General features: G+C 33.8%; 1 protein-coding gene across 8 annotated transcripts in view; it reads left to right on the top strand.

Moving 5' to 3' along the window:
* Positions 1 to 23,070, top strand: part of SNX14 (sorting nexin 14) — an 87,963-nt gene that overhangs the window by 29,077 nt on the left and 35,816 nt on the right. For 5 of the 8 annotated variants that reach the window (XM_045184808.3, XM_024576674.4, XM_045184810.3 and 2 more), the window contains 11 exons: positions 2,909 to 2,993; positions 9,061 to 9,217; positions 12,256 to 12,331; positions 13,055 to 13,099; positions 13,208 to 13,288; positions 13,386 to 13,500; positions 17,397 to 17,552; positions 17,908 to 18,032; positions 18,527 to 18,585; positions 20,721 to 20,747; positions 22,715 to 22,847. In XM_045184808.3, the coding sequence (XP_045040743.2) occupies positions 2,909 to 2,993; positions 9,061 to 9,217; positions 12,256 to 12,331; positions 13,055 to 13,099; positions 13,208 to 13,288; positions 13,386 to 13,500; positions 17,397 to 17,552; positions 17,908 to 18,032; positions 18,527 to 18,585; positions 20,721 to 20,747; positions 22,715 to 22,847 (1,059 nt within the window). The remainder of the gene's footprint in view (positions 1 to 2,908; positions 2,994 to 9,060; positions 9,218 to 12,255; positions 12,332 to 13,054; positions 13,100 to 13,207; positions 13,289 to 13,385; positions 13,501 to 17,396; positions 17,553 to 17,907; positions 18,033 to 18,526; positions 18,586 to 20,720; positions 20,748 to 22,714; positions 22,848 to 23,070) is intronic. The other 3 variants (XM_024576676.4, XM_024576673.4, XM_024576672.4) reach the window with 2 other exon arrangements.

Genomic DNA, 23,070 nt, shown 5'->3' with positions numbered 1-23,070 from the left:
ACCATAGTACTTCATACTTGGAGTATGCTATATGTATTTTTTTTTTTGTAAGAACTTTATTGAGATATACTTTATATGCCTTACAATTCACTCACTTAAGGTGTACAACTCAGTGGTTTTTGGAATATTCCCAGAGTTATGCAGTCATCACCACAGTCAATTTTAGAACATTTATATCACCCCAAAAGAAACCTCATACCCTTCAGTCATAAGCCCCTTCTCCCCCCATCTCTTTAGCCTTAGCCAACCTCCAGTCTGCTTTCTCTTTCAGTAGATATGTCCATTCTGGACATTTTGTATAAATGACCACATACAATCTGTGGCCTTTTGTGACTCGTTACTTTTGCTTAGCATAATGTTTTTAAGGTTAATTAATATTGTCTGTCATGATGTAGCATGTATCAGTACCTCATTCTTTTTCATGTCTGAATAATATTTCATTGTATGAATATGCCACATTTTGTTTATTCATCTGTCAGTTGATGGACCTATAGATTGTTTTCACTTTTTGGCTGTTATGAATAATAGTGCCATAGCATTTGTATACAAGCTTTTCTTGGGTAGGGTGGTGGGAGATACATATTTTTATTTGTTTTAGCTACACACTTAGGATTTTAATTGCTGGGTCAAATGGTAACTATTTAACTTTTTGAGGAACTTCCAGACTGCTTTCCAAAGTGGCTGTATCATTTTACAATCCCATTAGCAGTGTTTTAGGCTTCTGATTTCTCCACATCCTTGCCAGAACTAGTTGTTATCACACTTTTTGATTCTAACCGTAATAGTGTGTTATAAAGCAGTCTCTCATTGTGGTTTTAATTTGCATTTCCCTGCTAATGATGTTGAACATCTTTTCATTTACTTATTGGCCATTTGTGTATCAGTTTTTTAGAAGTGTCTATTAAAACTCTTTGCCTATTTTTAACTGGGTTATTTGTCTTTTTATTATTGAGTTGTAAGTGTTCATTATATATTAATTTATCAGGTGTTTAATTTGCAAATATATTTTTAAAGATTTATTTTTACAGAGAGGGGAAGGGAAGGAGAAGGAGAGGGAGAAAAACACCAATGTGTGATTGCCTCTTGCGTGCCCCCCACTGTCGCGTGCCCCCCACTGGGGCTTGGTTTGCAGGCCCTTTGGTTTGCAGGCCAGCCCTCATTCTACTGAGCCACACCAGCCAGGGCTGCAAATATTGTTGGAGTTGTTATGCTGTATATTCTTTCTTTAATTTTGTCTCTTTTGTCTATTTGTCTATTTTGTCTTTTTGTCTATCACTGTCCTGGGAGATAAATGGGTCATTATCATACCCATTTTTATAAAAAGTTAGTAACTTTGTCAAAGTGTCATAGATAGTTAATGGGCAAAGGATTAGTCCTGGGCCATCATCATATTCCTAGTACAATGTTCTATTCTCATACCATTGACTGAATAATGTTTATTGGCAGTTTGGGGAAAATGAAAACAATAAATCATTTAAAGTTGACACTTTTTGTGTATTTTTTAAAAATTAAAGTTGAGTGACAAACCCATTATTTTACCATTTTGGTTCTGAACTGAAGTCTTTAAAATGCAACTTACATATGAAAATTTTCATGTGTCTTCTCAGAAGACAAGATTTTATAAAATGTTTGAAAACTAAAACATATTGTTTATTTGATAAATATGAGAATAATTTGTAATTTTTGAGTACCAAGAGGCCAGAGAAAAATGAAGAGTAATGTTATTTTGCAACAAGGCATACTACTAGCAAAAATAACCCCTCTTACTGAAAGTGATCTTATATAGCCCTGGCTGGTATGGCTCAGTGGATTGAGTGCCAGCCTGTGAACCAAATGGTCACAGGTTCGATTCCCAGTCAGGGCACATGCCTGGGTTGCAGGCCACGTCCCTGACTGGGGACGTGTGAGAGGCAACTGATCTATGTATCTCTCGCATATCGAGATATATAGAGAGGGAGTTTCTCTCCCTCTCTTTCTCCTTCCCTTCTCCTCTCTCTAAAAATAAATGAATAAACTCTTTAAAAAAAAAAGAAAGTGATCTTATATAGGCAAAAGATATATATAAACTGCTCTGGATTTTATTAGTAAATCACTAAAAATTGGGAGTTTATGACCCATCATGCTTATTAGATTTATCAGCTTGTGATTTTTTCCTCTTTAAATAATTGAAAAGTTAACACAAAACTTAACACTATTGTGATGAAATTTTCTCATTATGCTTTTGATAAAGGGAAAATACAGTCTGTTGAGTTTGGTAGTGGAAGATAAGCCTGTCAAATGTCAAAATCCAGTAAATATGCTTTTTGGTGATTTATTTTATTTGCAATTTATTTTTAGTTACTTTTTTTTTTTGTTTCTTTTATGTGTGTTCATATAAGCCCTCAACACTTTCTTGCTAAACTATCATAGTCACTACAGTTTCCAGCCTTTAAATTGAAAATGTCTATGGGGAATGATGAAACTTAGTATTATTGTTAATAGAAAGCTTTCATATATCTTAAAACCAGGATTTAGCTTGTCAGCTGAATGAAAAAGTTCATTTACACATAACCTTAGTAAAGACAAGTTTATAGCCTCAAAGGGATGATAAGTTACTTGAGATTTTTCCTTGCATGCATTTAAAGCACATTAAAGAAATAAGTCATGAATAAAGATATTTTGTGAGAAAAATTTAGTTTACAAGGTATGCATATTAAGGTATTTTCATTACTGTGGTAGAAAAATTCTCTGAAGTTAGTATGATCTAAGAATACAAAGTGCTTTTAAAATTGTTTTTAAAAGATTCCAAATAATACCTCTAATTTGTAAGACCATATGTTCCAATATCTTAAATATATATAGTGTTCTTGCCATTGTAACTTAGTGATAATTACTTTAAAAGTTTTATTTTAATGTTGAATTCTTCTAGGTGGATATTCCATCTGTTATAACCAAGAAACTATTAAAAGCAGCAATGAAGCATATAGAGGTGATAGTTAAAGCCAGTCAGAAAGGTAATACAGTTTTCTACTACAAAGTTTGAGTGATTTTGTTTTTACACACCAACTTTCACCTTAAATATCTAAGTATGAGTACTGGTACGTTAATTGATACATTCACAAATTCTGTGAGAGTATTTTTTAAACTGAAATATTTTTAATGGTTTGTTAATCATATAAGTGATTGTGAAAATTCAAGAATCTATGAAAATTATAGTGTAATTTACTTTTAGATATATTGTTGATTAGTCTTGTATTTTTTTGAATGGTAGTGTGTTGCCTTCATTACTGCTTCTGAGGTTTATCTCACATCTCTTTCCCCTTTGTCCTTAATGATTTCACAGTTTGGACCCATCTTATATACTGCCTATCCTATATATTACTATTGTGTTGATTTCACAATTCTTTTATGTTACCTCCCTACTAAATAAAAATGAATGACTGCTGTAGAGTCTAAACTGTATTTTTAAAACCTTTTCTATCTGGTCAAATATTTTGATCTACTCTTGTTTCACTGTGTATTATGCTTTAGCCAGGATGACCTATTCGTAGTTTCTTCCATGTGTCTTGCCCTTTATACAGTCATGATTTACACATAGCAGGTGTTTGGCAATTTTTTTTCCTGACTGATGAGTAAAACCTCATTTAGGACTTTTCTTGCACTTAGATTAAGCTGAAATGTTCCTTTTTAGCAAAATAGATTCATGCTATATAGTTAGTAGTTCTTTGCTAAACTGAGTTTCTTTATATTTGCATTTGTTATTCCTTGTTAGTGTTTTCCCAGTGTTTTCTGCAGAATGCTATTCTTTTTCTTTTTAAAAAAATTTTTAAAAAAGATTGTATTTATTTATTTTTAGAGAGAGGAGAAAAGAGGGAGAAAGAGTAGGAGAGAAACATTGATGTGTAAGAGATGCATCAATTGGTTGCTCTTGCATGCCCTCAACAGGGGACTCAGCCTGCAGCTCAGGCATGTGCCCTGACTGGGAATTGCACCAGCTACCTTTTGGTTCACAGGCCGGCACTCAATCTACTGAGCCACTGAGCCACACCAGCCAGGGCCAGAATACTATTCTATGTAAGATGACCATGTAGAAGAGGTTTCATGGTCATATTTTCTGTAAATTACTACATATTATATTCCCCTTCTGGAAATTCCCAGTAAGTACTAGCATACCAAAATCTCTGAGTAGTCTTGCAACAAAGAAATAGCTTTAACTTTAATTCAGCACATCCCAAAGTTATTTGAGCATGAAACCAATTTTTCCTCCTTCATAATATCAATGAATATAATCAGAATACCTTTGGGAAAATTATGTACAAGGCAGAGTTGAAATTAAATTATTAGTTTATTCTTTGGTATGAATCATTCCTGAAGTATAAGAAACATTTCAAATTTTATATTTAAACATATTTTCTGTGTTTATCTTACAATGTTATAACAAGTAAAAGTAGTTTCACTTCAACATAATTAAAAATTGGAATAGTTTGTATATGTGTAATTGTTAAATTAAAAAAATGAACTTTTAAAATCATTGTCTCGTTACTGGTAAAAACACATTAGAAGAAGATAGTAACTTTGTTGTAGCCATTCTGTTAAGGTTACTTTACTGTTAAATAAATAGGAAAAGTGGTTTTTTATTAGTAAATATTATTCTTCAGAGAGTTTTTTTTTTTAATACTCACCTGAAGATATGTTTTTTGATGACAGAGAGAGAGAGAGAGAGAGAGAGAGAGAGAGAAAGAAACATCGATGTGAGAGAAACATAAATTGATTGCCTTTCATATGTACCCCAACTGAGGAACGAACCCACATCCTAGTTATGTGCCCTGGCTGGGAATCAAACCTGCAACCTTTTGATGTATGGGATAATGCTCCAACCAACTGAACCACCCAGCTAGGGCTAGAGAAGTTTTACGTTTACAGCAAAATTGAGCATAAAGTATAAAGAGTTCCCATGTATTTTCTCCATCCCCCTATTATTAATATCTTGCATTAGTTGCTACATTTATTACAATTGATATACTAATGATACATTATTATTAACTGAAGTCTACAGTTTTCATTTGGGTTTGCTCTTTTTATTGTATATTGTATGGGTTTTGACGCATGCACAATGCCATCTATCCACCATTATAATATCATACTGAATAGTTTTACTGTCCTAAAAATTCCTTGTGTTTCCCCTACTCATCCCTCCTCCCTTTTCTTCATGAACCCCCAGCAACCATTGATCTTTTTACTGTCTCTACAGTTTTGCCTTTTCCAGAATTTTGTATAGTTGGAATCATATGATAGCCTTTTTGGACTTGCTTCTTTCATTTAGAAATACGCATTTAAGGTTCTTTAATGTCTTTTCATGGCTTAATTGGTCATTTCTCTTTATTGGTCATATTCTGTTGTATAGACATTTTATTTATTCATTCAACTATTGAAGTACATCTTGGTTGCTTCCAAATTTTGGCAATTATGAATAAAGCTATAAACATTTGTGTGTAGGTGTCTTCTGTATGGGAAAAGTTCTTTGAATTTCAAAAAGTTCTTTGAAAAACTATATTTTTTATTTTGTTCTAAAGACAAACACTTTGAACTTAGACTATGAGTAAATGGAGTCATCTTTTTATTTTTAGCTGAATTGGTAAGTTTAATAAAATCCCTAAATTATATTGTCTCTATGGGAGTGATGTTTTCTATTTATAGATAGACCAGTTTGACTGAAATTTATTGTTGAGTCTTTGCAAGATAGTTGTTGCTAGTGTGCTGCTATTCATGTAAAAACTGGCCCTCAATTTAAAAAATTACCATTAAATCTAGATTGGATTCATTAATAACATTGTAATTACTGAAATTCTTAAGGACCGTTATTTTATTTAAAGGCCCTGGTGTTCTAAATATGACAGTAAATTAGATAAAATTACAAAAGTGGTTTTCAGATTTTTGATTTTTCATTTCTTTAATGCATAAATTAGTTCTCTAAATTCTTTGGCCTCACAGTTGTCCCTAACTAAGAATATAATTTAAGGTTCATCTCTTCATTCATATTCACCCTGTCTTGGTGTTCTCTTCCTTAATCTGCTTCTTGAGAATAGGAATTACACAGGATGGGATGAAAGTATCGGGTTGGCCCAAAAGTCCGATACATTTTTTCCTTAAAACAAAAGACACATTTTTCATTTTCACCAATAACGTTATGGATTTGGATTTTTTGAGTATGTCGGCTATCTCCTGCAATTGGCTTCTAGTGGGTAGAGTCCGTGGTGCTGCTAAACATTTTCCAATGCATAAGACAGTCTCGCAGCAAAGAATTATTTGGCCAAAATGTCAATAGGACCAAGAAACTTCACAAACCACTTTTGACACGTCTGATCAGTCACAGCACCTTCTTCATACACTGCACAAATCTTCTTTTGTTTTTCAATTGCATTTTTACCTTTTTTGAAACAATAAAGCCTAATATGCCTAAAATGTGTTTTCTTCCATCTCCAATATTAAAATGGCTGCATAAAACTTCACTAGTTTTGTTAAGTATTTTTTTAAGTGCATGCTGATATGACAGCTGTCACAATACAGTCTAACAAAATTGTTTAGAATAAAGTTAAAGACAACTAAGCACTACTAGAGCCATAGTATGGAAAACATGTAATGGACTTTTGGGCCAACCCAACAGGTTTACAGTTGCTCTTAGGGCAAATAATACAATAGTACATAATAATAATACAAGAATAAACACTGTGTTTTGCATACTCACAACTGTAAACCTACTCCGCCCCACCCTGTGTTGATGTTTTCTATCTACGTACTTCCATGGCCCTTAGAAATAATGAATAGCCCTGGTTGATGTGGATTGAGTGCTGGCCTGCGAACCAAGGGGTCACCAGTTCAATTCCCAGTCAGGGCACATGCCTGGGTTGTGGGCTGGGTCCCCAGTTGGGGGCCACCGTGAGAGGCAACCACACATTGATGCTTCTCTCCCCCCCTTTCTCCCTCCCTTCCTCTCTCTCTAAAAATAAGTAAATAATATCTTTAAAAAAAAGAAATAATGAATATGTGTGTGTGCATATGTGTATATATATTTACATTAATTTAATTTAAATTCAATAATAATTATGCAGAAGGATTCAGTCTTTCATCCTGAAGGTGTCTCTTTGTCATAGATCCTAGGGGTGTTTCCTTTTGTGGTGTAAAAATTGCTGACTGGTTAGGCAGTAGATATACTGGTGAATAGTGGGGATAAATATATGCCCAGTTTTCTAGCATGTATATTTTGCTTATACTCTCAGTTAAAGTTTCTTTCCCCCTGTATATTCTTTTTATCTTTTGCCTGATTCCTTTATGTTCTCATTACCTTGGATTGTAAAACTCTGTCATGTATAACAGATATTAAATAAATTGCAATCTAGTGATTTAATTTATTATGTATGAATGCTTAATCACATCAGATATTGTAATTACACATTTTCGAATGACAACTTTTCAGCATTCATAAGTATTTAATAACTATTTATTGATGTGGAAACTGAGGATCAAGGGATTATATATCATTTGTTCAAGATCATATCAGTAAAGAAGTTGAGCTTAGATTTAGCTTAGTCTTATTTTATTTTTAAATTATTTTTTCTTTTAAAATATTTTATTGTTCATGTTATTACAGTTATACCAGTTTTTCTTTCTTTGCCCCTCTGCACCCCTCCTGTCCCTCACTCCCACAATCAACCCTCTCACCATTCGTTGTCCATGACCATGGGTCTTACATATGTTCTTTGACTATTCCCTTCACCTTCTTTCAACCTTACCTCTCCCCTCTTATAGCTGTTAGTCTGTTCCATGTTTCTAAAGCATAGCCTAGTCTTCATATTTAAAATCCCTGCTTATAACATAAATTTAAAAAAGACCAACAGCCCAAATTCTTGGAAAATGCTTGCAAATATTTGCATAATTATAAAATAAAATGCATGTCTTGTAAAAACTATGTCCTTCTTCGCCAGTCCTCTGGTATAGCTAACCTTCATCTGTCTACTTAGTACTCACATTATTAGAGTGTACATGTTGGCTTTTTAAGTAAATGTGCTTGCATTCTCTTTCATTAAAAATAGGATTAAGTAGTCAAAAATAAATGCTTCTGAATTAGGGTTAAGATTTTCTTCACAGGCTCCATGAGTTTAAAACTTGGCACGAAATGCAGATAGGGGAAAGCATGACTTGTTTTTCTCTTAGGCTTTTGAGGGCAGTAAAAAGGAGTAGCAATACTACTACTTTAAGTTTTAAAATATTAGTGCTTGACCTTTTAAGAAAACTTTGTTAATATAACTTTTATCATAAGTTCATAATCAATATTTATTAAGTAATCTATCTGTTTATGGAGTTCTACCTTACACAGTTCCTCTGTACCTCTTTTGTCCTTACATACTGGGCATAAGATGCAGAATTCAACCAAGGAAGCCATTTTCTTTACTGTAATTGCTTAAAAGAGTTACCTGAATGATTTTGGTGTGAAAGCAGAGACAATAAGAATTTTAAGAAGGGTTTTGTCCATGTATGAAGGACACATGGACAAAACCAAAGGGGGGTAGGATCAAGGGTGGGAAGTGGGGATGGCTGGGGTGGAGGGGAGTAGTGGGGGGAAGTTGGAGACAACTGTACTTGAACAACAATAAAAACAAATAAATAAAACAAACAAATGAACAAACAAAAAAAGGTTTTTTTTTTTGTATTTGCAGAGGATATACATTTGATAGTAAAAGCTTTGTGTGTGCTAGATGTTTTCCTTAGTTTTTTTCCACTTTAAAAAAATATTTGCTTTTGTTTACTCTAATTTGTAAAGTAGTGACATCAGTTCAAATTCTTGTTTGCCAAGAAGAACAAGGTTTTTTATTGCAAAATTTTAAAACTTCCAGACAAGAGGGAAATTACTTTTTTATATTCTGTTTGTGAAAAGTTTCCCAGTAAAATACATAATGAAAAGAAAGGAGAGCTAGGAAAAGAATGACTACGTTGAATGATTTTCTCTTTGTTAGTGAAAATGGCCAAAGTTATTTAATGTTGTTTAACTTTTTTTTCAATATTTGTTTTTATTTGTATTTATAGTAGAAAATACAGAGTTTTTACAGCAAGCTGCTTTAGAAGAATATGGTCCAGAGCTTCATGTGGCCTTGAGGAGTCGAAGAGATGAATTACACTATTTAAGGAAACTTACTGAACTACTTTTTCCTTATGTTTTGCCTCCTAAAGCAACAGACTGCAGGTATAAATAGACTGGAAGATGTCCGAGCAGTGTTTGCATACCATGCCATATGAATATTGCTATTCTTGATCATAGTAGGAGCACACTAAAACTTGAGGTCTTTACATGCTATTTAGGCGCTGAGTATTCATGATGTGTTGTGTTGCTTAGAGATTTTTTTTTTTTTTGAAATTTATCCAGGGGAGTCAGATAAATATGAAATAAAATTAATTTCCTTAAAAAATTAAAAAATTTATTTATAGATTTTAGAGAGAGAGGAAGGTGGGGGTGGGGGGAGAGAGAGAGAGAAAGAGAAAGAAAGAAACATGAATTTGTTGCTCCACCTACTTTGCATTCATTGGTTGACTCTTCTGTGTGCCCTGACTGGGGATCCAACCTGCAACCTTGGCATATTGGAATGGTGCTATAACCATTTGAACTACCTGGCCAGGGCTAAAATTACTTTCCTTATTTGCGATCATTATACTTTGTTACTTTCTGGATGTTCCATTTTATTTCATTTCATTCTGTTCTATTTATTTTATTTTATTTTTAATTTTTTGGTTTTTTACTTTTTATTTTTTTATTGTTCAAGTACAGTTGTCTCTATTTTCCCCTCACCATGCCCTCTTGCCCCATCCCTCCCCACCTCCCACCCTCAATCCTACCCCCTTTGGCTTTGGGTAAAGGACCTCAATGGACACTTCTCCAAGGAGGACATACAGAAGGCCCAGAGACATATGAAAGGATGCTCAGTATCACTAACCACCAGAGAGATGCAGAATATTTTTAAATTTTTATTTATTTTCTTATTAATTGAATTTATTGGGATGACATTGGTTAATGAAATTATATAGGTTTTAGGTGTACAATTCTATAATACATCATCTGTATATTGTATTGTGTGTTCCCACTCCAAGTTAAGTCTCCTTCCATCACCATTTATTCCCCTTATACCCTCTTCTACCTCCGCCTACTCCACTTTCCCTTTGGTATCACATTGTTGTCTGTGTCTATGAGTTCTTTCTTTATCTTTTTTATTTATATATTTTTTGCTTAATACCTTCACCTCTTTCACCCAGCCCCAATCCCCTCCCCTCTGACAGCCGTCAGCATGTTCTCTCTGAATCTGCTTCTATTTTGTTAGTTTATTTTCTTCATTAGATTTCACATATGAATGAAATCATTTGGTACTTGTCTTTCTCTGACTGGTTTATTTCACTTAGCATAATGCTCTCCAGATCCATTCATGCCATAGCATAGGGTAAGATTTCCTTCTTTTTTTACAGCTAAGTAGTATTCAATTGTGTAAATGTAACACTGCTTTTTTATCCACTCATCTACTGATGGACACCTGGGCTGCTTCTAATGCTCTCCAGATCCATTCATGCCATAGCATAGGGTAAGATTTCCTTCTTTTTTTACAACTAAGTAGTATTCCATTGTATAAATGTAACACTGCTTTTTTATCCACTCATTCATCTACTGATGGACACCTGGGCTGCTTCTAGATCTTGCTTATTGTAAATAATGCTGCAATGAACATAAGTCTGCATATATTTTTTTGAATTAGTGTTTTGGGTGTCTTCGGATATATTCCCAGAAGTGGAATTACTGGGTTACAAGGCAGTTCCATTTTTAATTTTTTGAGGTAACTGTACACTGTTTTTTCCACAGTGGCTGTACCAGTCTGCATTCCTACCAGTAGTGCATGAGGGTTCCCTTCTCTCTAGATCCTTGCCAACACTTGTTTGTCGATTTATTGATGATAGCCATTCTGACAGGTGGGAGGTGATATCTCATTGTGGTTTTAATTTGCATTTCCCTGATAGTGCCACTGAGCATCTTTTTATGTCCTTTTTTTTTTTTTTTTTTTTTAAGATTATTTATTTTTAGAGAGAGGGGAAGGGAGGGAGAAAGAGAGGGAAGGAAACATCAATATGTGGTTGTCTCTCACGGTGGCCCCCACTGGGAACCTGACCCACAACCCAGGCATGTGCCCTGACTGGGAATCAAACCAGTGACTCTTTGGTTCGAAGCCCGCGCTCAATCCACTGAGCTACACCAGTCAGGACTATCTATCCTTTTTGGAGAGGAGTCTATATAGGTCCTTTGCCCATTTTTCAGTTGTTTTTTGTTTTTTTGTTTTTGGTGGTGAGTTTTACAAGTTCTTTATTCATTTTAGATATTAATCCCTTGTCAGGTGTATTGACAATATGTTCTCAAATCAGTAGGTTATTTTTCATTTTGTTGGTTTCCTTTGCTATGCAAAAACTTTTTAGTAGATATAGTCACATTTATTTATATTTTGTTTTATTTCCCTTGCCTGAGGCAATGTATCAGAAAAAATATTGTTAGGAGAAATGTCTGAGATTAGTATTCCTTTTTAAAGACATGTACATTATGACTCACTGGCAGAAACAATTTGAACAAATGATACAGACAAATTTGGGTTTTAAGGTATTCACCTGGGGAGAATAGTTAGCTGTCATTTGGTCCTTTCTCTCTTGTTTTGACAGAAGCATGTTTAGATTATTCCATTAAGTCACCTCGTTGCTCTTACCTAATAATCCTGGTAGGAGAAACCATGACTTATTTTTCCTGATGCACTATAAATATTGCTTTATTTAAGTTTTTTATTTTAAAAAATTAAAAAATTTACTCCAATATTTTAATCAAATGTTTTTATTTTAAACAAAGTAATTTACAATATCAATCTATTATAATTACAGTTTATACTATTAAACATATTAGTTTTAAACATTACTTAAAAAATTTTAACTGTTCCAAGGTGGGAAGAGTTTTTTAATGCTCACGTAAGTTCTTCCTGCTAAGGAAATGCCTTTTTTTCTCTGAAGTAGTATTCTCTTTTAGCCAATTAAGGACTCCTAGTGTTGTCTGTGAACCAGTAGCATGAGCATTACTTGGGAGCCTGTAAGAAATACAGAGTCTTGGGACATACCTCAGACCTGCTGTGTCATAATTTGCATTTTAACAAGATTCCAAGGTAAAAACTGATGTCAATCAATAAATATATACACCATTGTTTCTTTTTTCAGATCTCTGACCTTGCTTTTGAGAGAGATCCTCTCTGGTTCGGTGTTCCTTCCTTCTTTGGATTTTCTAGCTGATCCAGTAAGACTTAAATTTTTTTTCTTTAACAGTGATTAAAACTTATCATCTTAAGTGTTTTCATATATACAGTGGTGGTATTAAGTAATTCATAAAGTTGAGCAACCATTACTACTGTTCATCTCCACAACTCTTTTCATCTTACAAAACCGAAACTTTATACCAATTAAACAATAATTTTTCATTCCTCCCTTCCCCCCGCCCTTGGCAACCCCCATGCTACTTCCTGTCTCTATGAATTCGACTACTCCATACATCTAAGTGGACTCATGCAGTATTTGTCTTTTTTGTGATTGGCTTATTTCACTTAGCATAATGTCCTTGAGGTTCATCCATGCTGTAGCATGTATCAAAATTTCCTTTTCAAGGCTGAATAATATTTTATTGTAAGTATATAAAACATTTACTTATTCATCCATTTCTTGTTAGACACTTGAGTTGCTTTTGCTTTTGATGCAGTAAGAATTTGAAGAAACAGGAATGTTTTATAAACATCTTAAATGCCAAAGTCAGATTAACTTTCTTTGTCCATTTCATAAAAGGTGGAATTATGCATTGTAGATTTTTAAAAAGTCCCTCTGTATTGCAGAAGTGTGCATGCTTTGCCATTGCTCCGTTTCTTTCTTAATTTTCTAGAAACTTTCATAATATGCTAAAAGCTATGAAAAATCTTGACAAAATATAATAATGGAATTACTCTGACCTGTGTTTATGATTTTTAATTAGGATACTGTGAATCATTTGATTATCATCTTCATAGTCAACAGTCCAGTGAGTATTTAACGTATTAGAAAACACTTCACATGGCATTGAACTTTGATGCATATTTGTCAAATCAATGACAATTTTAAGGGATGAATTAATTCTCTTTCTTTAAAGCCTGAAAAAGCAACCGAACCACCTTCTCCTTTGGTTCCATTCTTGCAAAAATTTGCAGAACCTAGAAATAAAAAGCCATCTGTAAGTATTTTCAAAATAGCTTATGTTACTTTTGATAAACAATTTTATCATGTTTTTATATAGCCTTAACTGACACTTCCTCTCATACTGTATTTAGGTGCTGAAGTTAGAATTGAAGCAAATCAGAGAGCAGCAAGATCTCTTATTTCGTTTTATGAACTTTCTGAAACAAGAAGGAGCAGTGCATGTGTTGCAGATTTGTCTGACTGTGGGTGAGGCTTACTTGTGTACTTTATTAAAGTTGTTTAAAAACTTGTTAAATAGGCCCTGGCTGGGTAGCTCAGTTGGTTAGAGCATTGTTCAGCTGTGGCAAGGTTGCGGGTTCAATCTCAGGTTAGGGCACATATAAGAAGCAACCAATGAATGTATAAATAAGTGGAACAACAAATCTCCCTCTTTTCCTTTTTCTCTTAAATCAATAAATAAAATTTAAAAGATTTAAAATATATTTGAATATTTAGATCAGCTCTGATATTGTAGTTGTCATTTATCATCATACTAAATTTATTTACTAGATATTCTAAGAGCACCTATGAATTGTCTTTCAAGTGTCCACTCTTTCTAGATTGAGACATAATTTATAACTGACTTCAACCAAATTCTATTAGCAGGAAACAAACTACTCAAGGTTGAGTATAATGAAAATATTATACTCAGTCATTAGCCCATATGAATAGCACTTTGTAATAGTTTTCATTAAGGATTATACATTTTGATAAAATAATCAAATATAAAAGTGTTTCATTTTGATTTTAAACTCTACAACTTTGTGCATTAGATTTATGAGACACTTTATGGACTATAAATTAATGTACTTAATTTATTTTTAAAATGCCATTTAAAAAATTTAAGTATAAATTACATATGAAACTCATAGGACTTAAATGAACAGTTTAATCAGTTTTGATGAATCTGTATATCTGAATAACCTACACCTTTATCAAGATGTAGATCATTTTCATTTCCCTGGAAAGTTCCTTTAGTGCCCTTAAACGATCCACCCCTGCTCTTACCAAAGGAACCAACAGTCTCATTTCTCTCACCACAGATTAGTTTTGCTTGTATAATTTCTTTATGTAAGTGGAATCACATAGTATGCACTTTTTCGTGCCTAGCTTTATTGATTCAGGGTAATGCTTTTTAAGATTGATCCATGTTGTTGTTTAGGTAAGTAATTTGCTCTATTTTATTGCTAAGTAGTATTCTTTTGCACAGATATGCCACAGTTTCTTTATCCATTCTCCTTGTAGATGGATATCCGGACTGCATCCACTAATGAGCTATTATGAATAAAGTTCCAACTAACATTCCTGTAGAAGGCTTTCTGTTGGGCACATGTTCAATAACCAGGAGAATTGCTGGGTCATTTGATAGATAAATGTTTAATTTTATAAGAAACTTTCATACTGTTTTTTGAAGTGGTTGTACTAATTTATTCCCCCTAGCAATGTGTGAAAGGTCTGGTTGCTCTTCATCTTTAACAAAATTTGGTGGTGGTTATATTTTTAATCTTTGCCAGTTAGGTGGGTATATGGTGGTATCTTATGCTTTTAATTAACATTTATCTAATGACTATTGGTGTTGAACAATTTATCATATGGTTAATTGACCATACAAATATTTTTCTCTAAAAATGTTTGTCCTTTGCATATCTTTTTTTTTTATATTTATTGATTATGCTATTACAGTTGTCCCATTCCCCCCCCTTACTCCACTCCATCCAGCCCACCCCCTCCCTCCCACATTCCCCCCCTATAGTTCATGTCCATGGGTCATACTTATAAGTTCTTTGGCTTCTACATTTCCTACACTATTCTTACCCTCCCCCCTGTCTATTTTCCACCTATCATCTATGCTACTTATTCTCTGTACCTTTCTCCCCTCTCCCCCTCCCACTCCCCTATTGACAACCCTCCATGTGATCTCCATCTCTATGGTTCTGTTCCTGTTCTAGTTGTTTGCCTAGTTTGCTCTTGTTTTTGTTTTAGGTGTGGTCGGTAATAACTGTGAGTTTGCTGTCATTTTTACTGTTCCTATTTTTGATCTTCTTTTTCTTAGATAAATCCCTTTAACATTTCATATAATAATGGCTTGATGGTGATGAATTCCTTTAACTTGACCTTATCTGAGAAGCACTTTATCTGCCCTTTCATTCTAAATGATAGCTTTGCTGGATACAGTAATCTTGGATGTAGGCCCTTGCCTTTCATGACTTGGAATACTTCTTACCAGCCCCTTCTTGCCTGTAAGGTCTCTTTGGAGAAATCAGCTGACAGTCTTATGGGAACTCCTTTGTAGGTAACTGTGTCCTTTTCTCTTGCTGCTTCTAAGATTCTCTCCTTCTCTTTAATCTTGGGTGATGTAATGATGATGTGCCTTGGTGTGTTCCTCCTTGGGTCCAGCTTCTTTGGGACTCTCTGAGCTTCCTGGACTTCCTAGAAGTCTATTTCCTTTGCCAGAGTGGGGAAGTTCTCCTTCATTATTTGTTCAAATAAGTTTTCAATTTTTTGTTCTTCCTCTTCTCCTTCTGGCACCCCTATAATTCGGATGTTGGAACGTTTCAAGATGTCCTGGAGGTTCCTAAGCCTCTCCTCATTGTTTTGAATTCTTGTTTCTTCATTCTTTTCTGGTTGGATGTTTCTTTCTTCCTTCTGGTCCACACCATTGATTTGAGTCCCAGTTTCCTTCGCATCACTATTGGTTCCCTGTACATTTTCCTCTGTTTCTCTTAGCATAGCCTTCATTTTTTCATCTAGTTTTCAACCAAATTCAACCAGTTCTGTGAGCGTCTTAATAACCAGTGTTTTGAACTGTGCATCTGATAGGTTGGCTATCTGTGCACTGCTTAGTTGTATTTTTTCTGGAGCTTTGAAGTGTTCTGTCATTTGGGCCTTTTGTTTTGTTTTGTTTTGTTTGTCTTGGCGTGCCTGTTACTTAAAGGGGCGGAGCCTTAGGTGTTCCCCGGGGCGGGGTAACGCTGATCCCTGCGCCTTGAGGCTGTACGTGGGGGAGGGGCGGAGAGGGAGCAATGGCGCCTGCTCCACTCTCCACCAGATTTCGGTCACTCCCTCCGCTACCCACAATCAAATTGGGCCCCTCCAGTGCTGATTCCCGAGTGGGTGGGTAGGCTTGTGCATGCCCTAGGCCCCTGTGGGTCTCTCCAACAACCTCTCCTGTGAGGCTGGGAGTCTCTCCTGCTGCTGCCCCAACCCCCACGGGCGTTTTCAATCAGAGGTTTGAGGCTTTATTTCCCCGCGCTGGAGCCCTGGGTTACTCGGTCTGCTTTGCTTCCTGCAGTTCCTCCCGGTTTATCTATGCTCGAATGTGGGGCCGCCAGGTGCTACCTGCCACTCTGCCTGCCCCATTCTCCGCCACTCTGAGTCTGGCCCTCTGGGTTTATCTGTGAGTGAATGTAGGGCCGCAGGGTCTGCTAGTGGTCGGACTGCCTGCCCCTTTCGTCCCACACTCCGCCAGTCTCAGTCCCGCCACGGCCACAGGAGTCCTCTCTGCCCCGGTGCCTGTCTCCGCCCCTCCTACCGGTCTGGATGTATGTTTCTTTTGTATCTCCTTGGTGTCGGACTTCCTTGCCGTTCGATTTTCTGTCAATTCTGCTTGTGCGAGGAGGCGCAGTGTGTCTACCTACATCTCCATCTTGGCTGAAAGCTCCCTGTACAGCCATGAATCAGATTTTAAAATCTGACACTTGGTGTAAGAAAGTAATACAGTATGTTCTTTAAAGAAAATTTTAGATAAAAATTAAATTAGAAAATTTTAGAAATGTATTTACTTATTCTAAATTCTAGAAAAGTTATATTGTTATTCAAGTATTTGTATATTCTATAATATTTTATAAAATATTTGAGTATTTCATCTGAGTAGTGATTTTAAAAAAAGACTCCCAATTAAGTCTTTTTTTATTAGTTTTTATTGATTATGTTATTACAGTTGTCCCACATTTAAGTCTTTGAAAAAACTAGAAATGATGAACTGTTTGTTTATAATTGCTGCTTTTAATATTGATTACAATTAGACTGGGAACATTAAGTTTTCATGAAAGTTGTATATTAAAATAATTCATTTTTTTTCTTACTCTTTTCTAAATTGCTAGAGGAATTCAATGATAGAATTTTGCGACCGGAGTTATCAAATGATGAAATGCTGTCTCTTCATGAGGAGTTGCAGAAGATTTATAAAACATACTGTTTGGATGAAAGTATTGACAAAATTCGATTTGATCCCTTCATTGTAGAAGAGATTCAAAAAAGTAAGTCAAAGATGATGATGAGAATGAATTCTATAGCTTTTTACAGTTTTCAGAGTTTTCTCTTGTATCCTATTTATTATTGCAACAGTTGTGTGAGATACACAAGGCATCCATAATCTTACTTTACTAACTAGATGAAAGCTTTGATGAAGAAACTTATTCATAGTTTACATAACTAATACTTGCCAGAGCTTGGTTATTAAAATTTCTCATTCTAGTGTGATTTCTATACCTCACAGTGGATTTTGTATAAAACATGTTTGTATGCTCTTTCACTGTCATAAATTTTAAACTAATATATAATGTATTTATGCTATTCATAAACAATTTCTACAATGTAATGTTTTAAAAATAGTTGCTGAAGGCCCATATATAGATGTTGTGAAACTTCAAACTATGAGATGTCTTTTTGAAGCGTATGAACATGTACTTTCTCTGTTGGAGAATGTGTTCACTCCTATGTTCTGCCATAGTGATGAGGTAAGTCAAAATATTAATCTTGTTTGAGGATTTTTCTGTAAAACTTAATAGTGGCTTTGATAGCATTAGATGAATAATTCAAATAAGAGGCAGAAAAATAAAACATGATTAATTAGGAAACTGAATACTTTTTACTGTATAATTTAGTAGAGATTAAAAGTTAATTTGTAGAAACAATTTCTAGTGCCAAAACCATGTGTGTGTGTGTGTGTGTGTGTGTGTAGCTAGGTGGATTGTGACCAAATTGGTCTACCTCATTTGCCAAATGCTTGAGTGTCTTTGTGGAACTTTGTTGAAATAGAAACCTCATTTTTGTATATACATTATTTATAGACCTGTCGAAATCAAGTGCAATATATTAATCCTTACTCTATTTGACTGTGTTTGTATTCACTTGATTTAAATAACATTTTCTTTAAACTGGAAAGTAGCGTGTTAAAGTAACATGTTTCAGTATTAAATATTAGTTTAATAAATCACAATTATTTTGGAAGTATTTCAGACAACTTTTAAGAGGTGCAGAATCACCAACACGCAACTCAAAATTCAACAGGTAGGTATATTTAATCATACATATGTTTTGTTTTTCTACTTGTTGATGCTAATCCTTCTGTGATAGCATCATTATCTTTATTAGCTATTTTTCTGTGAGTATGTGGTTCTATTGCTGCACAAGTAGACAAGACATTTTACTAAGGAACTGTAGAGCTATAGTACATACAGTAACCCAATGCCTGAAATTCTTTTACAAAACTTTTAACAAGATACACACCATTGCCTTGTTAATCCCACAGTTAATCCATATTAGTGTTTGATTATCTGCTTTATTGGAGACTGTGGACTGCACACATAAATGAAATCCACAGATAACTCAATTTTAGACAGTACCCCATCCCCTCACCCCAGTGAGTACTTTAAGTAATAAGAGTACAAAAAAGTAGAGGGATTTTCTGCCTTTCCTTTCTGACTCTCTAGAAATGTGTGCAGGCAAATGATCTAAAGAAAGATAACAGACGAGAGGGGTTTTATCCATTTATAAACTAAATAATGGCTTGATTTGTACTTAAATTGTAATATGTACAAAATTGACACGATATCAAATCCATAAATCTACATAATATTCACATTGCTCAGCACCTTCCAGTTTGTCTGAGCAAAGATCTAATAAATATATAAATAAATTGGAAATGAGGTACAAAGAGAAAGTTGGTAGAAAATGGAGTCATTTTGTAGATAGGTAGTACAGAGAAAAATGTGAAAATCTTAGCCATGGAGAGAATATGTGTATTGCATTTTTTGACATAACCAAGGGTTGTAGAAATATTGGATTATTTCGAATGTTGAGTATTCTTACATAATGCTTCAGTATAAGTAGTATACATGTAATAACTTCTCTAAAAGGTGGAAAATATCTTTTTGATTCTTTGTAAAAATATCATCACTTTTCCCCCTAAAATTTGTATATTATAGCCATGAAACATTGACTTAATTTTACAGAAGTCCCATCCATGCCTTTGAAAATAGCATTCTTTACCCAATCCATGTGTCTCTTCTTTCATTTGAATACTTTCAAACTTTTTATCAAATTTCTTAGCATCACTTGAGAAGCAGGTGAAATTTCTACACGTTTATGGACTCAGGATGTTTGGAGTACACACTAGGATATTCAGCTTAATGAAACTCCAATATAGGACCATTTAAGCTGAAGTGGTTCTTTGATCTTACAAGCATGCAGAGTAGCTAAATCTAAGTCAGGGTCCTAACTTCATAGATGGAAAGCTTTCTTTGCCACTTTGAGAATACCTAGTTGCCTCTAACATAATGCACTACTTTTGTTGGCTTTAAAATAGAAAATAAACAGGAAAAGAATATGGGTTCTTTTTTTTCTGAGTACTGATTATGTTCTTTTAAAATAAAGTAAGTTTTCCTTGTTATTGACCTGACTCTAATATTAACTCAGTCTTATGAGGACTCTGTTTAATGACTCATTTATGACTATATACAATAAGTAAAAGACTTTGTTTATATTCTTTCCTTGAAAATTTAGTGTAGCATTGCTAATTTGCTGTTAAATGACAAAATATGTAAAGTATTTGTTCATATGTTTTGTCAATTTTCTATTTAATTGTATCTTAAAAGTAAAATTTTAATACATATTGTTTCATTCTATACTGAAAATTCAATATAAAAATATTTAGAGATCTTTTGTTAACTTTGCTTCTTAACTTAAAACATACTTTTTAAAATATGCAAACTAAAAATGTGTGAAGCATGCATAATTTTATTTAATACGGACATGAATTCCATGCCGGAAAGTACAGGTTTGCTTTCTGTGTCAAGTTTTTGGTAGTCTCTGCGTACTTTCTACTGTGTCGAACAAGTGGTATGCCTAAATGAGGGCAACAAATACACAATTTATTTCTGACATTGTGTTTTTAAGAACTTCTTTTTAATGATCTAGAATTCATACCCTCATATTCCTCAAAACAGCCCTTGTACTTTGTTTTTCTTTCCTTTCTTTATCATGTTATTCATAAGAATTCCTTTCCTTTGCAAAGATGAGTGTTGTCCACCTGTAACTTTTAAAGCTTTTAAAATTTTGTTTTGTGTTCTAACGTGAAGCTTGTTTAATATCTGGACTTTCTCTCTCTCCTTTCCTTATATAATTTCACATATCTGTTATTGCAGAGGTAGCCTAAGTTTGGATGATTTTCGGTAAGTTTTGAGACAGCATGTGATTCTTTTCTGTATGTTATTTATGTAAGTCTAGAAGGTACACCCAAACCAACTAAGTACAACTAAAAAGGAAAATAATGATACATTGTGTTATTACTGCCTTTAATATCAGCTAATTGTGGTATCTTTTAAAAATTAACCTCTACTTTGATTATAGATATCCCCTATTTGAAGTAGCAGTATATCCTTATGTCATCATAAAAAAAAGTCAGTATAAAAATAAAATGATAAAGCCTAGTACCTAGCTTTTCAAGGTTATTGACTCCCTTTTTTGTTATTGATTTTGCTAACTTACTTTTAGAATTATTTGTGTTTAAAGAATTTTTTAAAAGCAAGAAGTACAATATTTCTGTATTTCTGGGCATAATCACAAGTGAGATATTTTAGAAATAGGTCATATTTCAAAAGATCCAATTGTTTTATGGTCTGTCTAGGTTCTAGAGACTAGAATAATCTTTCTAAATCCTTGATGTTTAGATTTTATAATATTTTGTCAACATTTTCATATTTGTTTTTAGAAACATTTCTATTAGAATTTTGTTTACAGTTCTGGATTTTTAAAAACACTAACTGCATGCTTTTTAAAATGAAATAATCTATTTAAGTACCCTTTTTACTATTTAATACTTAATTTATTAGTAGAGTTTTTCCATTTTTAAAGTGAGTGTGATTTGCTCCTTGGACATATATAACATGCGCATGTTATATTCCTGGTGTAGTTGAAGCTTGATTGGTTTACTTCTATTTCTGTAATTGTTGCATTATTTTAGTAAGTTTTGCTTATAGAAATTATTGCTATTCATTGAGCATTCAAAGCAAACTTTCTTGGATTTTAAAGTAGTCATTTTTATTTGGGTATCTGTTGTAAGGGCAGTAGAACATAGTGAGCATGAGTTTTAAATTGGATAAAAGTTATATTATGTTTTTATTTATTGAAACATGGAGCAGTAGGCTGTAATAGAGGAAACCTGGCTTTTCTTGTAGTTGCTTTCTACGTATTTCTGCTTTTAGATATTTGCTTTTGAAAAACATTATAAAGCCAGTATATATTGGTTTATTATGGGTAATAGTAATACATGGCAGAGCAGCCTGCTTTCTTAAGCTACATTTGCTTTTGTTCTTATACTCAGTACTAACCCTTCCCTTTGGCATTTTTTGTTTTTATTACTTTGAAGTTAAATAAGATGCACTTCATACTGTGCTTTTCTTTTTATTAAAACGTTGTATTTTGCTTAAAAACTTTCTGTCATAGAGGACAGATATTTTTTTGTTAAGTTCTGTCTAAAATGAGTACTGAGAAAGTCATAGTTTTATATATTTTTTTCTTAATGCAAGTTGTAGCTTTTGTTTTTTTTTTTAAGATTGTATTTATTTATCTTTAGAGAGAGGGGAAAGAAGGGAGAGGGAGAGAAACATCAATGTGCAGTTGCCTCTTGTGCGCCCCCTGCTGGGGACCTGGCCCACAACCCAGACATGTGCCCTGACTGGGAATCAAACTAGTGACCTTTTGGTTGGCAGGCCAGTGTTCAACCCGCTGAGCCATACCATCCAGGGCAAAGCAGTACAATTTAAATGGATACTCCACTTTGAACTTCGTCTTACAACATTAAAAAAAATCTATTTCAAAATATGTATGGCAGTATTAACCATGTACCACTAGGGGGCTCTCACTTTAAAAACATTTTAGTTCAGTTTATGTTTTAAAATTAAAGTAAAATAGGTAAATTTCAAATATTTGTTAATAAATATTGTCCCATTTATGCATTGCTTCCATTTTTAAAACTTTAAATCTTTTCCTTTGAGATGTTTTGCCAGTCTATGACTGAGAAATCCAAAAGGTTATGTTAGTTATAACTTCACAGCTATTTTTCTTCATTATTATTTACAGTAAACTAGACTGTTGAGATAATTGGCTTATGATTGATACATCTTTGTTTAATATTTAGGAGCACACAGAAAAGAGGAGAATCATTTGGAATCAGCAGAATAGGTAGCAAAATTAAGGGAGTATTCAAAAGTACCACCATGGAGGGAGCAATGTTGCCTAATTATGGTTTAGCTGAAGGTGAAGATGACTTTGTAAGTAAATATTCTTCAATGTGATCCCTGTATAACTCCACACTTACAATGGTATAAAGTAATTGGATATACTCACTTGTTATTTTTCCTCTTCTTTATCTTCTTCTTTCAAACTTCTTTTATATTCCCCATTCTTCCATTAGTTATTACAGTTTCACGGTGCTAATCTAATTTTTAAAATTCCTGAGCACTAAGTTACTGCTTACTAAGGCCAGAACGGTTT

Source organism: Desmodus rotundus, chromosome 11 (assembly GCF_022682495.2).
Source record: "Desmodus rotundus isolate HL8 chromosome 11, HLdesRot8A.1, whole genome shotgun sequence".
NCBI classification, from domain to species: domain Eukaryota; kingdom Metazoa; phylum Chordata; class Mammalia; order Chiroptera; family Phyllostomidae; genus Desmodus; species Desmodus rotundus.
The sequence above is the reverse complement of the archived record's forward strand: the minus strand, read 5'-3'. Positions and strand labels throughout refer to the sequence as shown.